General features: G+C 39.2%; 1 protein-coding gene across 1 annotated transcript; it reads right to left on the reverse strand.

Annotated features, from left to right (window-relative positions):
* Positions 1–380: 380 nt before the first annotated feature.
* LOC131788567 (uncharacterized) lies at positions 381–17575 on the reverse strand. Its single transcript, XM_059105658.2, has 17 exons — positions 17472–17575; positions 14998–15344; positions 14559–14723; positions 13901–14014; positions 13634–13756; positions 12908–13004; positions 12577–12795; positions 11768–12144; positions 11136–11303; positions 10412–10522; positions 9980–10096; positions 9576–9666; positions 5403–5783; positions 4467–4589; positions 3234–3359; positions 2089–2433; positions 381–1448 (listed from the first exon to the last, which is right to left on the reverse strand). The coding sequence occupies exons 1-17, from the start codon at positions 17539–17541 to the stop codon at positions 826–828; spliced, it is 3597 nt and encodes a 1198-aa protein (XP_058961641.2). The 5' UTR covers positions 17542–17575; the 3' UTR covers positions 381–825.
* Between the last annotated feature and the right edge of the window lie 413 nt (positions 17576–17988).

A 17988-nucleotide genomic window follows, 5' to 3' on the forward strand; every position in this document is an offset into this window, starting at 1 on the left:
CATAAATTCAAGTCCAAAATCAATTTGTAGTACGACTTCGAATTCGAAAAAGGTTTGTATATTCGCGTCAGTCTTGCTTGCTCTTTCATACTGAGCGTGGAGGGACCTAGCGGACGTACTCAACATCAGTAGAAAGGATTTAGGAAGGGTGAAAACTGAGACACATCAGAAGTAACTATCACAGGAAGGTAAAACACATATGAAACCACATAAATACTGTCATTACTACCATAACACTGTTACAGGGACAAGCAAGAAGGAAGGCGAACGCACATTGGTGTTCATTTCATACGCAGTAGGGAGAGACCGCTGAGATAATTGAAAAAAGATAGAAAGCTGTTATCAACTTTAAAAAAGGCTTTGTGCCACTTTGCTATATCTTGTGTTTTATTTACCATTAAAACAGAAGCATTGTTCTTGAGAACGTTGTGCAAATCATTATTTTTAATGTTTACAAAATTTATAATAAGGAAACAGTGAAATAAAAGCTTACATAATGAGGTTGTGATTTCCAAAGCGTACCAGATTTTTGATCAACATAAGGATGTTCAGCCTCAGGAAAAAAATCAAATACGTTAAGTTCTCTTTGTTTCTAACTTAAAATTTACTCAAGAAATTGGAACCCAAAATTTAGAATTAAGTCAAAAGTATTTGCGATTCAAAGAAAATGTTGTCCCTTCCTACTTGCAGACAGCTTCTGATTTTTAACTCTTAATCTATGTTTTACTCATTCAGAAGTGATATTTCTCTTCTACATAGTATAATGATGTATCTGGTTTCAGCGCATAGAGATAGTGAAAACTCGCAAAATATTTTCAGAGTTTTCTAAGTGTTACATATTACGCTGGCATCCTCACCATGACTACAATTTTCGATTCCCCAGCCTGCATGTACACAGTCTACTAGCGAAGCTTCTCCTCCATGACAGTTTACGTCATCCATCCAGATGGGGTCAGATCCCTCACCGTATCGCGCGCTATGAGGGGCTGATGATGCACTGGGAAACCCAAGCTCACGGCACACCACATTAGCATCATTCATATCCCATCCATCATCACACACTGTGCCCCACTGCCCGTTGTGATAAACCTCTACGCGGCCATAGTTAGCGCTACCATTCACCAAACGGATTGACAAACACTCCATACTGGCGTCCCTACTGTGTGTACAATCATGGTCTCCCCATCCACGATGTCTACAGTCATATACATGAGACTCACTGCCTGAGCATGCCAGGTCGTCCATCCAAATTGGACCAGTACCTTGGCCGTGGGTGGCGCCACTGTAGGCTCGCTTCGCTCGTGCGTAGCCAAGCTGCCTACACACTACGTTAGCATCGCTGATATCCCACGCATCGTCACAGATTGTCCCCCACTGCCCGTCATAGTAGACTTCAACCCTTCCAACGGCAGTGTTTCCACTGATACGTAAGGATCCAGCGGTAAGAACTAATAACAGAAGTGAAAGAAAAAGTACAAAGTTCATAAATTACTTAAGGTAACTGACGTTGTTCTTCTATAAAATGAAGTAACCGTTTATTGGATGACTTTTAGATGTAGGTAAATTCAGCTCTACAGCCTAGAGCCACCTTTCATTATAAAAATCAGTAGGTGGTTCTGAATAGTTAATGGTGTGACTAACCTTTTTTCTTAACTTTTTTTCCCTAAAAAAACTATTAGCACTCACAGAACTTGTTTATCGAGTAACACGCACATAAGGCTTAAAACTAAGGGTGTTTCTGAGAGTAAATCGTGTTGCTATGATAGCATCATACGTCAAAGCCTCGTCTCAAAGTGGTGAAACATACCTGAACATTTAATTGAAAAATAATTGTGCTACGATCCATCAAAGACCTACTGTTTGAAAAGCTTGTTCCAGGCGTTCAGGTGGTAAAACTACGATGATAAACGGCGTGACAATAGCGTAGGAGTGAAAATCGACGGAGGTTTAGGTCGGGTTACGCGACCTGACCCAAACCCCCTCGTATTTTTCACGCCGTTTACTATTGCTCTTAATTTTACCAACTGAACGCCTGGGACGGGCTAATTTTTTTATTATAATCTTGAACCACCTTGTGTTAAGGTTTACCTCGATATGCTGCTACAAAACCGTCGTACGTATTTGCGCCATCAGACGAAAACTTTACGTAAAGATTAATAGAAGAACTCGTGATGGGTGGCGGGAGAGAAGATCCACTCATTTTTCTAATCAGAGGCGACGACAGCGACCCACCATCGTACACAGACACGAAATCTGCAGACGATTCAGTACGAAAACTGAAGAAGACAAGTTCTATTACTGCATTGGAAGAAAAATTCCATCGACAATCCATATTGTTGCTATATTGCGAGCCAGCTTGAGTTATTCTGATGTATCCAGATGTACTTGTTGAGGTTGATAACACGCAAGAGCTTGTTGTTGTCAGGCGTGGAGCTGTCGGAAAATGGGAAAATATAAGTAAGACAGGGCTTAAAGAGGTGGAAAAGAAGTCTTATCATGGACCAAGTACGGCCTCGCAAGCGCCATTACAAAAAAGCATGATGGTAAAAAATCCCAGCGTGCGTGAGATATGAGGTCTGCAAGCGATCGCTCGAGCTGGGCCGAAAAAAGCCGCGCAGTCCAACGCGAGGTAATACAAAGTAACAAACGCAAAAGGCAACAGCCAAATAAAGTAAATTGACTCGGTCAGTTGAGGCCGGATGGGAAAATATTTGGCTCGAGACATGACACACGGGCTGAGCACAGCATTTAGCCTTCCCGCTCGGGAGCATGGCATGAGAATGGAACGAGACGAAGGGTGTAGACCTTGAGGTAAAGTATTTCCGTGTCTAGAAATAATAAGTTACCACAAACCCAAACCATTAAACCTTGAAAGTTCAACTGGAAATAAGCAAAAGAGAAATTCAAGGTAAAGTGTTAATGGCCGAGTGATTTATCACCTTAGTTTGCTTCTATATACTTCGAGAAATTTTAGCATATTCTTCGGTCAAGGTGATTAAGATATGACTGTCACAAGTTATAATCTTCGGAGTTAAACGAACTTAGGTCTTTGAGAAATGGTTTTAATTTCACACCCAGTAGCCCACAACGAGCGAAACTGAATTACCTGTTAGTCCTTAGAACAGATTAGATATAAACCATGTGAAGCTCTTGAGAAAAATAAGCTTGAGGCTTCACGCCCTGAGGTGAGAAAGGACGAGCCAACCAACTACCACTATTGCGGATAATTTTACCTTCACATTTCGCCTTTCCATCCTCTACGTATCCTGGCAAACAGGTGCAGTTGTACGAACCAGGAACATTCACACATTGGCTTTGAGCATGACATGAATATGAACCAGAGCTACACTCGTCAACGTCTGTTCAACAAAAGATTTGAATTTGATGTCATAACACTACGCGCTGCCTATTTACAATACAGGAAAAACATTTGGTTTAACTCTAAAATCAAAGGGAAGAACATATAGCCAAATGAAGATTTTAGATATATGAAAATTCATATATTTGCATTGCGGTGGAGAGATGAAATTAAGAGATCCTCGCAGCTAAGAACACTACTGAAACGAGTAGTTGTAAATAGGACCTGAAAAAAATTCAGGCCCGTACGGGATTTGAACCCATGACCTCTGCGATACCGGTGCAGCGCTCTATCAATTGAGCTAACAAGCCAACTGGGAGCTGGTCAATGAATTGGGTCCAAATAAACATCCAAGTGAATGAAGATTTTAGATATATGAAAATTCATATATTTGCATTGCGGTGGAGAGATGAAATTAAGAGATCCTCGCAGCTAAGAACACTACTGAAACGAGTAGTTGTAAATAGGACCTGAAAAAAAAAATTCAGGCCCGTACGGGATTTGAACCCATGACCTTTGCGATACCGGCGCAGCGCTCTACCAATTGAGCTAACAAGCCAACTGGGAGCTGGACAACGAATTGGGTCAAAATAAACATCCAAGTGAATGAAGATTTTAGATATATGAAAATTCATATATTTGCACTGCGGTGGAGAGATGAAATTAAGAGATCCTCGCAGCTAAGAACACTACTGAAACGAGTAGTTGTAAATAGGACCTGAAAAAAATTCAGGCCCGTACGGGATTTGAACCCAGGTCTTCAGGTTTTCAGGTCCTATTTACAACTACTCGTTTCAGTAGTGTTCTTAGCTGCGAGGATCTCTTAATTTCATATAGCCAAATGTTTCCTTGCAAACATGAAAGGCTGAAATGATAGATAAAAGAGCTAGATGAGAATAGTTACACTTGTTATTTCATCTACTTATCAAACTACAAGGTCTATAAATCACTTTAATTTCACTAAAATTGATTACTTGACGGAGGAAAACAACCAGTCTCTTTATGCTAGCTAATACACGACAAAACCTGGCTGAGTTCATAGCGAAAATACTAGATATAAAACACTATTTTAGACGTTGGCTATCTATTAGTTACATCACTTATAAACCTGCGCAACTTCTTCCGTTAAGGCGAAATCCAGCTGGACATTGGCAAGAGTACGAACCAAGACTATTCACACAAGTGGCGTTGACCGGGCATTCATGAGCAAATTCCTTGCATTCATTGAAGTCTACGAAGAAAAATGTAAACAGAATCTTTGTGTTTTTGGTATCACTTCTCAGCTGATATTTAGCATCATTTAACAAAGCTGTGTATTTAGGTTGCTAACGAAAGAACGTAAAGGAGAGAACTGTTACTGTTCGGGGAAGGGCTGTAATTTCTCGGTCAAAATGTCAGAAAGATTTTTAAGAATTCCATCAGAGTACTATAATCAAACTATGTTTAGCAACTACAGGATGTTTTGAAAAAATAATATTCCTTATTATAATCCATAAAATATATTTGTTAGCGCGTAACAAACACATTAATCCCCATTGGGCTTAAAAACATATCTGATTTTTTATACTTAGATGTAAATTTGAAATAAAACCAAAAAAGGATGGGTAATGTAGGTACGAATCGGGTGCGCCTCGAAGTTAAGTTTTCCATGCAAAAAGACTATTCAATTTTGTTTTGGTAAAAGTCGGTCAAAATTAGTGTACAAAGAAAAAAAACAAACAAATAGGGGTTTAGCAAAGATTTGACATCACATGAAAGTTATTTCAAATAGCACTCTTTTTTGAAGGTCAGAATATTGGAATTACATTCCGAGCTTCTATATTTCAATTTTTTTCCTTGAAGAGTATTGAAGAGCATGCCCCTGGACTACCCTAGGGGGAAAGAGATCGTAAGGCCCCTTCTCCGGGAACAGCCGCCTATTACACCATCGGAAGCCGCGTATGGGAAAAGGTATTGAAACCCGTGCGTTATAAAATCCAGGAAAGTATACGTGTTCCTCTTTCTTTCAAGTAAAAACAATTTTACCATCATCCGGAAGACCTACCTTTCTTGCAAGTGAATTTATGACAGTCTGTGCAATTGACATCGTTCCATTTATACTTATGATTTGCAAGGAAACCAAGAGTATGGACGCAGTCCTCATCATGAAAATTGTTTGGTTGATGGCTCGCCCAGTAATGGAAATCAAACTGTGATCCATCACTCCACACGAATGTACCTTCAGTGTTCCTGTCAGAAAGGCCGAGCCAAGAGTGGTCGCCACCATGGAGACTCTGTATGTATACATTTTCTTCCTGACTGTGTATGCTGGGAAGATTAGCCCCAAGAGTGGCGCATGTTGCCTGGCTGCCACCCCAGGAATCACAGGAAGAAATTCGTCTGTAGCAGTACCCCTTATAGTAGGCCCATCTTTCCTGACATATGTCTTTTGAGGAAAGGTTAAACGCATTTATTTCAATCACATTTTCTATAAGAAAACATTATGATGCACATACTTTTGTTACAGCATGCATGACGAGCTTTGCTCAAGAAAAGAATTCACACCAGGGATGCGTAAAATGATCCATAGGCTTGTCAAAGTAAAGCGAGAGGGCTCAATTAGCAAGTGAAAGCGAGGTGTTTGGCTTCGAGCGTGAAATTAATTGAAGTTAACAATTAAAATGTAAACAGGCGCGAGGATCCGCGCGGCTTGCGCGTTAGGAGTGCTACGTAAATTTAGGACTCTTTTGCACAATTTTCTCTTTAGAAATAACTACGCATTCATGGCATGAATGGCAATTTTCATAACTGCAGAATGATTCAGCGATAAGAACAGCTTAGCTAAGCCGTAGTGTGTCATGGCATTTGAGGATAGCCTGGTTGTAGTGCGTGACATGACTATCAAGTAACAGTTGTTGTACCCAGCATGTTTTGTCCGTGATCTACAGATCTATTGGTTTGTGACGCAAAGAGCGATTATCTGTTCTGTCACGACAATACCAAAATTAAATTGTGTTAGCCAACTTATATTTCACTCTGATCAGACCTTTGACTCTCAGTCGGTGAGCCACTCGGTAAGGACCTTGTTTTCAAGAGAGATTTCGACTGCAGTATGTTCTGGAGATACAAGAGTATCATTTAACACTTGAAACGATTGGGTAGATATTTTGATAATACTTTTCTGGCGTCCATACTAAGGAGCTCTTTCAGTATAAAATATCATTTTAGTAAGTCCCAATCATCAGGTAAGCGCGGGAACTTATCCCGCGAAAATTCTGTGCGAAGGTACGAGTGTATTCGGCGGTATCTGCGAAAAGGGGCCATCGTTCTTTCCTTAAGGTAAGGTCTTAACTGTGTATTACTTCGCGAGGAAGAAATTCTACTCGCTGGCCTATCCAATTTGGCTTTTAGGTAAGGTTGTATGCCTGATAATTTCTGTCTAGAGCTATGTGATGACACGCGATAAATCTCGCTGCTTAATAACCTTTGAGCGGAAAATGATGATGCCCAAACCATTTAATCAGCAAAGCAAGGTTTACCTTTACTTCTGTGCTTTCGAAGCAAGAGAAGGAATTATTTCTGTGATAGTCAGGTGACAGATGCTTAAAATCACATGGTGTATTATCCAACTGTTGAAACCTAACATGAGCCAGATGAACTAATTATGGAATGAACCCTGACATCAGAGCTCAAATATTCCTTCCCTATAAGATGACGCACTCTTAGCAGGTTAGTGTGTTTTCTTACTAATCGTACTGTACAATTTCGCAGTTTCGAAAGCAGAATCCTAAAGATGCTCTCGTTCTTTTGTTATTTCTTACCCACTCTCTCGGGTAATCAGTCTTTAGTTCCCTGACTTATCTCCGTGAGGGAAGAACCTTCATTTTTTTATTTTTTTCCCGGTTTTATCATTCGTATGTGAGTTGTTGTTTTCTGAAGGCAGAACCTTTCCTTTTTTTTTCACCTGGTTCTGTCTCTCTTGGGTAGTCAGTCCTGTTTGGGCTGTAGTTATCTGAAGGCAGAACCTTTCCCTTTTTTTCACCTGGTTCTGTCTCTCTTGGGTAGTCAGTCCTATTTGGGCTGTTGTTATCTGAAGACAGAACCTTTCCCTTTTTTCACCTGGTTCTGTCTCTCTTGGGTAGTCAGTCCTATTTGGGCTGTTGTTATCTGAAGGCAGAACCTTTCCTTTTTTTTCCACCTGGTTCTGTCTCTCTTGGGTAGTCAGTCCTATTTGGGCTGTTGTTATCTGAAGGCAGAACCTTTCCTTTTTTTTCCACCTGGTTCTGTCTCTCTTGGGTAGTCAGTCCTATTTGGGCTGTTGTTATCTGAAGGCAGAACCTTTCCTTTTTTTTTTCACCTGGTTCTGTCTCTCTTGGGTAGTCAGTTCTATTTGGACTGTTGTTATCTGAAGGCAAAATCGTTCCTTTTTTTGTTTGGTTCTGTCTCTCTTTGGGAGTTGTTTCAATTTAGACTGTGTGTTTTCATCTTATGACAAACTAATTTTGAGTATGAATTGCGACATAATTAAATTTACTTGTCTTAATTTTTTTTCCTTTGCAGATTTCATTGAACGTTAACCGCGAAAAGTCGTGATGAAAAAGCAATGTTTGTTTTCATAAAAAAAAGATAGTTTTCCTGTTGAGATGACTAACCAAATAAGTGCACGTTCCGTTGACTGGTAATTTTTACGTCGATGTTGTGTTTGCCTTGGTGGTGTCTGTCCTCAAATCCCGTGATGTTTCAATTAAAAACAAATAACGAGTTTAGGAATAAAATTACCAACGAGTAAAATACCTCTTCTCGTAACATATTAAATTGTATTTACATTTCCAACTCTTGCTTCAGAAACGAGATGTAAAATCGGTCATAGATTGTAAAAGAGATTTGTGAGTAAAGAACTTTTTCTACTTGTCCTTTTATATTTTCTCGCAGCCTTATACAAGAGGTTCGCTGTGTTCGCAGTGGCGCGCCAGGAAACCCCAGCAGGAAAATTTTTTTAAAGATTTTACTCCTTTAATGATATCTTTAAAGTATATTACTCCCTTAGCATTTAGCCAATTAAATGGTTGCGGCGGAGGGTGCAAAAAAACTCCGTTATATATTTCTTTACAGGCTAATATTATCGGAAAAAACCCAAACAAACAAACAAAATGAGGTCTGTTGCGCTGTGTGATCCATGAGTGTTCTCATCGCGGTTAGGGCTTGCTGTTGCTTGCGGTATTATTTTCCGGAGTGGACATACCATAACTACATTTTTGTTAGCGTTTAAAAATCGGAAAAACATGGTTTTGGTAAAAAACTTCATCTTTTTCAACTCTTAACGATTGTCGAGTTGTGTGTATCAATAGAGTGGGTCAGCAAATTTGCATTCTATGTTGCGCAAGGGGCAAGAGAAAATGGTTGACTCCCCGCGAGTGAAGCTGACGCTCCAGGTCGATGTCGATCCATTATTATCCTTCGTAAACAAAATTTCGATCATTTAGTTAAATTATAAAATTTCTTTGGCTTACATTGAGCGCTTTAAAGTAAACTTGAGTTGTTAGTTCCACGCGAGGGTTTAACCTTGAAAAATGCAATCACGCGAGTGAAGCTGACATTAACGCGTGTCCCTATCTGGAAAACATTCGTATTGTGACAAGAAGGGTCAACTTTAAGGTTTTGGGTTACTCTCGCCATGCAATTTGGACGCCGAAAAGTGCCAAAAAAGTAATTACTGAAAATTCATCCGCAACACCTCGGTCGTTCTGTGGGCGCGAAGTCAGTTCTTCTCTTACAGTTAATAAATGTCAGGCGGATCTCAGATCCGCCTCAGCCTCATTTGCATAAATTCTTTTGGTGAGCAAAGCTCGTCATGTTGTATTGTTTACTCAGGTAAAATTGTTTCTGTCTCCAGTTTTCTGTTTGTTTGTTTGTTTGTTTGTTTAGGTACTAATTTTTTTGTTTTCCTTGGCTTGCTTGTTTCCTTGTTCGTTCAAAATTCAAACCTAATGTTGATCGTAAACTTATGGTGCAAACCTCTAACTCACGCTCCAAAACACAGTTATTTAGGATACTACTTAGAAAACACCAATTCACAAAAGTTTACATAATTTCCATTTCTACCTTGTTCTACATCGCCAGGCGGTATTTATAAAATCTTACAAAGCAATGAGAAGGGAAGAGGGGAGGTAAAGAAAACAAGTGAAGAAATGCGTCCGGAAACGGACCGCACCCTCTGATTAAAATAACAAGATTTTACCTGCTAATACAGCATATGATACAGTGAGTGGATCAAAGCGGTTGACAAAGACTTCCTTGACACATATTCTAAAGCCAGAGGTGGAGATGTACTGGTAAAAACAAAAATCAAAGGATATAAATACACCTTAAAGAATTACAACGCTTACAAGAGAAACGACAGAACTGCTTGAAAATTGGTTATTTATCATTTGATAGGTATCCGCACATGGAGCTCTCCTTGTCTTTTACTGCGATATCCTGGATTAATTCAGCAATACGTATAGCTAAGTAAGTAGCGGCATTAAAATGGCACGAAATGACATGTTATTCTCGTCCGATCCTTCCGCTGTATAATTAAAAAGTAACAGTTTCTGTGTGTTCTGTTCAGTTGTATCTATTCATTCTTACACAGTTTCAAATTACCTCTATCCAGCTCACTATACCATTGCATTCTGCAGCAGCATTTCTTCCAGAAGTGGAATGTTTAGCTGTCAAAAGCACGGTTGGGGATTTGCTGTAACTACCAATGAAGCTCACATTCTATGGTCATGGAAATCAAAGGTGAGTAAGTGTATTTGGATTCAGACGCCAGTAAATCGTAAAACCCCATGGTCAATTATTACTTAAGAAAAATTAATTTGTTTATTGTGTCTTCTTTTCCATTAGCAAACAGAGAAAAATTGGAGGATGAAAACAGGGTTCTCAGTTATATTAGCCATTTCTACCCATGGTGAATGAAGACAAGCGAATCAGTGATTGTCAAGAGTAACTCCCATTTCTTTTGCAGTGTTCCCTCCATTTACCGCTCACTCGCTTTTTCTGGCAATTGTCCCCACTAAGCAAGAGCAAAATTACCTTACAGAAGGCAAAGTTATGATTCTTGACAGGCGAAGCGTTGTTTTGAAAGCTGACATCATTGTGTTCCCTAAAGAGCGGTCTATGAAGAGAATCAAACGCCAGCCAGTTCTGTAGGAAGGTACAAAAAAGAGAGAAAAATCATCAGTTTTTTTCACGGTGAATTGAGTTCCACTCGAGCATTGAAATGAGTCAAAAGGAACGGTCGGGGAAAAGGAAAAAATGAGAACTTAGCGTGGAAAGAATCAAACTGCCTGATATGTGAGTTTTATTGTTGAAATGCAAATGCCAAATTCTTCGCAGGATTCTTCTTTCCTGCCGTGTTCATTCTGCTGAGGAAAAGTTTTTATTCCCACCGAAAAATACTTTCGTAACAGAGACTCAATCTGTCAGCTTGAAGACGCTTTCTTTTTCTTTCTTGAATGGCAAATAAATTCTGAGCATCTCCAAAAAACGCGAACAATTGGCTTATTCAACTGTTTGGACTAAACTATATTAAACCTTACCTTATAAACCTAGTTATTCGTATGTTTGATGTTACACAAATCGCTTCATAAAAACTACCACTCCACGATAATTCTACTCATACCTTAATAGGGCTGGTTTGCCCAGCCGAAATATAGTGCTGAAAAGTAAAAAAAATACAAAGCAAAAAAAAACAAAACAAATAAAAAAATAAAAATATATATCCTGTAGTTTCCTGCTCCTATATTTCAATGCTTACCACAGAGATGTCATCATGAACCCCTGCAAAGTTTTGAAACTCTCGTAGACAAATCTTAAACGAACTCGCTGAGACATCTTCCAGCCACACGCTGGTAGCATCATGTTTTAAGCCTGACCTGTAGTGTTCAGCAGTTACAATTACTGTTGGTGAGGCGGGGAACTTTCCCTGAAAAAATAATTCGACGGGGATGTAAGGTGTATATTCAAGCAGAACGAATTCTCCAGATTAGATGATAAACGTGATCTTGCGTTGATTTATGCCAATTGGAGGCCGACCTGTGAGACACAGGAGCCTCCCCCCTCCACCTCTTTGGAGCGCGTTTGGGAGTACACCCCGAACCTGTCAGACTCTGAACATGTGAACCTGTTGAGGAAAATAAATCCATATTTTCGCTATTTTGATGAAAACAATCAAACTAGAGCATATCGACCATTTAGGAGGCAATGTCCTGACAGAATGTTTAGAATTACGATGAAATAAAGCAATTCTTCTAAACACAAGAGTACACCAGAACCATCAAGCTTGGGTTCAAATCCAAAAAGGACTCCTTTAATACGCGGTACACCTATTCAGGTCAAATTAAGGAGTATCCCCCTCTTTACAATCCATTATTACAACAGTTAACATACGCTTGGAAGGGTAATTGTTTGACAACTAGTTCCAGTCCACCATCTGGAGAACTTTTCTTCGCCAGCCACACCCCCAGAGGGAGCACCCTGATATGCGACCCAATCAACGTCGGCAAAGCTATCAGAGGGGTAATCATTTCTACCAGCTCGAGTGACACAGGCCGTGAACTGCGTGGTGTTAACACTCTCAACCCAGGGTGCAGTGGCCTCGTGCACGATGGCGGGATCAGAATAATTAAAGTGATTAACAGTAAGTTGAACGTAGATTTTCTTGTGAGGATAAAATATGAAAGGAGCGAAGGTTATGGATTCACACTGATCTTCTGCCCAGGAAGGGACGTTCCGAAACTTATGTCTTCCTTTCTGAAGTGGAAAACCTGAAAATGAGCAGAAACAATTTAATCCATGCCAAATCCGCTTAGTAAATGGTACTGTGAGAGGACGAAGTTATTGTTACAAATGTAGAAGTTCTCTTGCACTCTTTGGTCGATAAGTATTTTCATTATGAGTTAATACAATGAAATAAATGCTACATGCTCAGTGGTTGCTCGATTCTCATCATCAATCAGAGTACTAACAAAGTTCCTGTGAAGCAACCAGGAGACCAAGAGGAAGCTTCCATCAGGTTACCGCCCAAAAAAGGACTGAATTTATCAAAAATCAGTTTCATAAAATTATGTTCTATATCTACGTGTGTCTGTTTAGTGATGCTCTCGCTTGAGTTACCTTTCCTGTTAAATTCAGGTCAAAATCTGTCTTCCCCTACCTTCAACCTCACGGTTAACTAATTAGAATCATACTTCTGATACCTGTGCAACTTCCCGGATGAATATAAGAGTAGTTTCCTCTTGTTGTACAAATTTCTTTCTCCAGTAAGCAGAGATTTCTGAAAGTACGGCCGTTGGAGGCACAGACTTGTTCTTCAAATGATGGGCAGCTACTTTCACAGCGACATGTGACCTGCTGGGGACCCAAGGCAACGCAATGACTGTGATATTCACAGCTTACATTCCTACAGGGCTCGAGGTCTGCAGAGAGCAAGCATTTAACACTGTTATTAAAGAAAGCTATATTGGAAAACGAACAAGAAGAAGAAAACACAGAAAAACACAGAAATGGTTGATTTTATACGTTAATTACCTCCTATGACTAAATAGTTCACATTTATATTTTCCCTCTGACCACCATAGCCTGCGTCATCCTTAATACAAACTCGAAAGTAAGACTTGGTTACTTCCTATCAAACAAAAAGGTCGCACAAGGTAAGATCTTCTCATAAAATTCCTTCATTCAGTCAATAATCGTATTAAGTGGTTAACACTCTCCTTTACTCCAAGACCGAACTCAAAATTAACCAACCTAGTTTAAAAATACATCTTGCATTATAGATTGTATGAAAGTGATAAGTGAGCGACATATACTTGCTACCATATCTTATTTAACTAGACTGACAGGTTGATGGATGCATATGGATACATGGATGCATGTATGCATTCATGTATGCTTTCATGCATGTATGCAATACATACATGTAGACATGCATACATGCATACATTCATGCATGTATACAAGCATACATCCATACCTTCATACATACATGGGTGTATATGCATGAGTGTATGTATGCATGTAAGCACGCACGCATGGATGTATGCATGCATAAATGTAGAAGGGAATGAAATGATGGATGGGCAGACGAATAAATGGATGGCTGGAGGAGTCATTCAATTTCATTTGTCAGTGATGAAAATAAAACTTATCAAGGGTTAAATGCAGCCTTCTTCTCTCTGTAAAGTTAACATCAAATTTTTTTGCATAACCTCTACAACCATAGCAATTAAGAAAGTGTACTATCAGTTGATATACCTCCAGCCAACTGACTAAGGGACCTTTTGATTGACTTCCTACGTTAACACGGTTGTTGCGTCCATTGAGTACAGTTGTGAGAACAACTGGTGGCTTGTAAAATGGGTTTGTGAAGTTGACGTTCTGCAATAAATTTGAAAAAAAAATCAATTTAGTGGAAGAAATGCAGATCTGATGATGAAAACGTACCTGGCATACTAAAGATAATGGCGCTATATTACTGGGAAGACATGAATACACGCAGTGCCATCTCTTATCTGCACATACCTCGCACAAGGCATGACTGTTTCTTGCATTTGGTGTCTCATATTCAGAAAACACAACTTCCGAAGACTCTTCTGCTCCCCATGAAGATGGATGATTCACATATGCCATCCAGTTCTAGGATTCAGTTGAAATAAAGACGTTGACAAAATCATTTTACAATCTGTTTTCTTCCTTGCTCAAAATTCACAAATGACTCACTTCTTGATGACCAAACCAGCTCGTCTCTCATAATTTTATCCGTATGAATGTTTATTAGTTTTTAAAACTGGTTAATAATAAATGAAATAGTAGTTAGTTAGCCGAAGTTAACTCCGCTTAACCCGGATATTTCAGGCGTTAAGAATGTCATGAAATGGTCTGAAATTGGACAGGCGCAACAAATGCTCTTCCAAGTATAATAAAAACAGAGTAGTGAAACATAGCCAATGTTGATGGTCTGGCTGTGGCATTTGATTTTAATTTCCTTGGGTATAGGTAAACTAACCACACCAAATGTTCGAAGCTCAAAAAGTATTATTTGAAAGGATGAAATATTTTCTAAAACTTTTATTGGAACGAGAAGAAAGTTTATTTAACTTTCGATTGAACGTGCCTGCTACAACATGCTTGACCTGAGTTTTATTGGATTTATATCGAACATCGAACTGGTCCCACATACCACCACAAGATTGCGATGAGGTCCATCAAACGTCCTTGATTCCCTCAGACAAACTTCAAACTGACTTCTGGAGAGGCTTTCAATCCAAACGCTCATGGCGTCCTGGGATTGGTTTGAAGCAGTGTGTTTGACAGTTACTTGCACTTTAGGCAGCTGTGAGAAGACCTGATATGCAAAACTCCATCTATCAGCCGTATTTCATTTCTATGATACCTTCTAATATGGTTAGACGAGCTTTCTACCTCAGCAAAATAAAGGGTTATCATCGCGCTTATCAAAAATTTCTAGGGAAGTGGTTGCCTTCTGATCGAGGTGATGTCTCGCATCAAACGGCTGCGAAGGAGACTACATATTAGTTGAAGACTTTTAATACTCTTGATAAATTTGTGAACATCATGGCGAGACTTATCAACCGAAGTAGACTCCATTTATACATTACCTGAGGAAATGTGACTTGTTCACATTTTGTGCCAGTAGTAAACAGGCCGAAGCTGACTTTTCCATGATAAACTCCCGATTGTGAACCGTGGAACGCGAGCCAATCGATAGTGGTGTTCCCTCCGGAGCTAAATCCTCCTTGCACCAGACAGGCTTTGAAATCAGCTGCAGTGACATCTTCAACCCAAACAAATGCAATATCGTGGACAATAGATGAGATATTTCCATGGTTAAGAGAAGCGAACACATACGGAGCTCCACCGGAGAAACGGCTGCTAAATGTCACTGTCTGACAATGGCCTCCGCAACTTCCCTCCTGATTGATGGAAAGTTTTCCTGTCTCAACTCCTAAGAATAAAATTTAAAAACTTTCTGGTGCAATTGACTTATAACTCCTCGGCAACGCGAGGATTACAGTGGAATTTATTGAATATTTCTTCAAGGTTTTGTAGGGATTTTCCAGTGGCTGTTTGTCTATTGCAGAATTGAATAGTAAGCGGATACTAATGATACCAAGATAGAGGTCAAGTCATTTTACGATAAAATTGCATGTCTCAAATTTTGTCTCATTTTACGAGACAGGAAAAAAATCACCCGTACAACCCCGCCGTTCTTTTTGATAAATTATTCGCATTTTTTCCAAACATTTATTGCTTAGGTCTGTTAGCCGTCATCATTGGAACAAAGTAGTATACCATTTTTTCCCTATAATTCTGGCCCATCACCGGAAATTCACAGTACCCGTTTATTCGCTCATTAACCATTTTGCTTGAAGAATGGAGAAGTAACCCATGATTCCCCTTTCTAGGACACAAAGTGTGGAATTTATTGAATGTCAAACCATATCAATTTGTAGATGTAGTGGATCAGTAGAAACGAGGGTTTGGAAGGAGTCAGCCATTCTAGATAACGACACGGAAAGCATGCACAATACTTTATAATTGCTAAAATTGTCTCACATCAAAAGCTTGAGCTGAATCTGGGTAAACTGAAATGATCAAACTCATAAGTTACAATACAAATAGGTCCAAATGAGAGCAAAAACATTAGGAATCGAAAAAGAGAGAAACGAAGTGAACAAACCGTGCCTTTAACCAACAGCAAGGGTCGTCAATAATGATACCCTTCGTGTGTGGGACACGCCCTTCTGAGTGTGCGTAGGTGGCCTGGAATTTTTCATACAGAGGCCTCGAAAGATATTGATATATAACAGCTATCAAGGCGACGATCACGAAAGGTTATGGAAAAAAGTCAACCATTCATTACATACAGATAAATAAGACACGAGGAGTGTTAGATGTCGAAAGCCGAACCACGCGCGAGGCTGTTTATAAATTTAACACGTTCCTTGATCAAATTGCTATGTGTGTTTGACCAAAATGATTAATAAGTGGTTACGTTTTTCCCTTGCTGCAGGTGAATAAGCCGAAAAGGTGAGTCTCCTCACTTTTTTTAAGTAAGAATCGATGAAATAAATGCCAAGTTTTTGCGTTGATCTAATTAAGTTAATCTGGTCTTTGAAATTGAAGTGTCATCTTACAGTTAAAAGCAGAGTGGAGTATAGCCAATTATTTCGTCAGTGAATGACTTCCAGCGTCTAAATTTTCATTACTACAAAATTCAATTGGTACTAAAAGTTGATGTATACCGTGTATAAAATCTCGTATGTTCATGAGATGGATAACGAAGCATAAAACGGCGATGTGCAAATAAAGTTTATTTGGTTGGGGTTGTATCTTTCTTTCGCAAACTTGAATTTACTCATTATAGCGAGAATTCCACTGGAATATCTATTATTCCCGGTGTAACACATGCAAAAAGTGTGCAAACCAACGCTTATTTCGGGTGAGCCAATCAAATTGCATAATTTAGTCGTACGACCATGCAGAATTTACGAGAAAAAAAATTTGTTGCTAATTTGAGTAAGAGAAAAATTCCAGACTTTTTGATCAAACTAAGTTCGGTCCATAATTGGGGAAACATTTTTTTTTCTATAAAAGCTCGACTTGTTCTCACAGTGCGTCCCACACCTCAGACTCATGATCAGGCACTTGGTCATCCCATAATACGCCCGAACTTTGAATATTTTAAGAGAGGCAGTAAGACCCAACATACTACCCGCTAACTGCAGGGATTTTTTACTCTGATTGAAATTTGAACATATCGAGAAGAGAGAAAATGAAAGGAGGAACCACGCGCATCCCGGATGAACGCATTTTTCCATCCTTCCCCAAAAATAAGTTGATTTATGAAAAAAAAAAAAGGAAACCAACTATTCATTATATCAATCTTAATCATGGTCTTAAAGACGAACATTCTGTTTACCCATTTTTTAGCTCACTAAGCAGAAGTGTAATTTTTTTTCTAACAATAAATAACACTGAAGATGACTCGGGAAACTTAGCGATTGTTAAAAAGCAAATAAAGAGATTGAAATACATCGCTAAAGTAGAGAAATTGAACGCAGAAAAATACCTTGCACGCCCGGTAAGTAAAAGCAGAGCCAACTCAGAAGAAACACGCCTTTGTCCCTAAAAAACATCATCGCTCTCAAAGTTTGAAGTGAACACGACCATTTAGAAACGAACACTGTCACAGAAAGGAATGAAAAGCTGCTATTAGGCAAAAGTGCTTCTAGACATTGAATGACAGGTATCAATCTTATTGGAGTGGGCGTCTGTTTCGGTTTGACTGATCGGCAATTTTACTCTTCGTTAATCAGAAATTAAAGAGTACATGGAAACTGATACAAGCAGCATCCTCGACGGGGCGGCATTTAAAGTTTCTCTATACACTACTGAATTCTTTCATCTATCAAATTAAATGTTCTTTTTTTTTTTGCAATTTCCGAGAAATGGAATCAAATCGCGTAATTTTACACAGGGACGCAACCTTTTAAATGAGGGTCAGTGTACAAGCAACACGTCTTAACTTGATTTAGAACCTAACTTTAAAAAACATCATATCCGTTTACGTATTTGACCTCGAAATA

This window comes from Pocillopora verrucosa, chromosome 1 (assembly GCF_036669915.1).
Source record: "Pocillopora verrucosa isolate sample1 chromosome 1, ASM3666991v2, whole genome shotgun sequence".
Classification (NCBI taxonomy): Eukaryota; Metazoa; Cnidaria; class Anthozoa; order Scleractinia; family Pocilloporidae; genus Pocillopora; species Pocillopora verrucosa.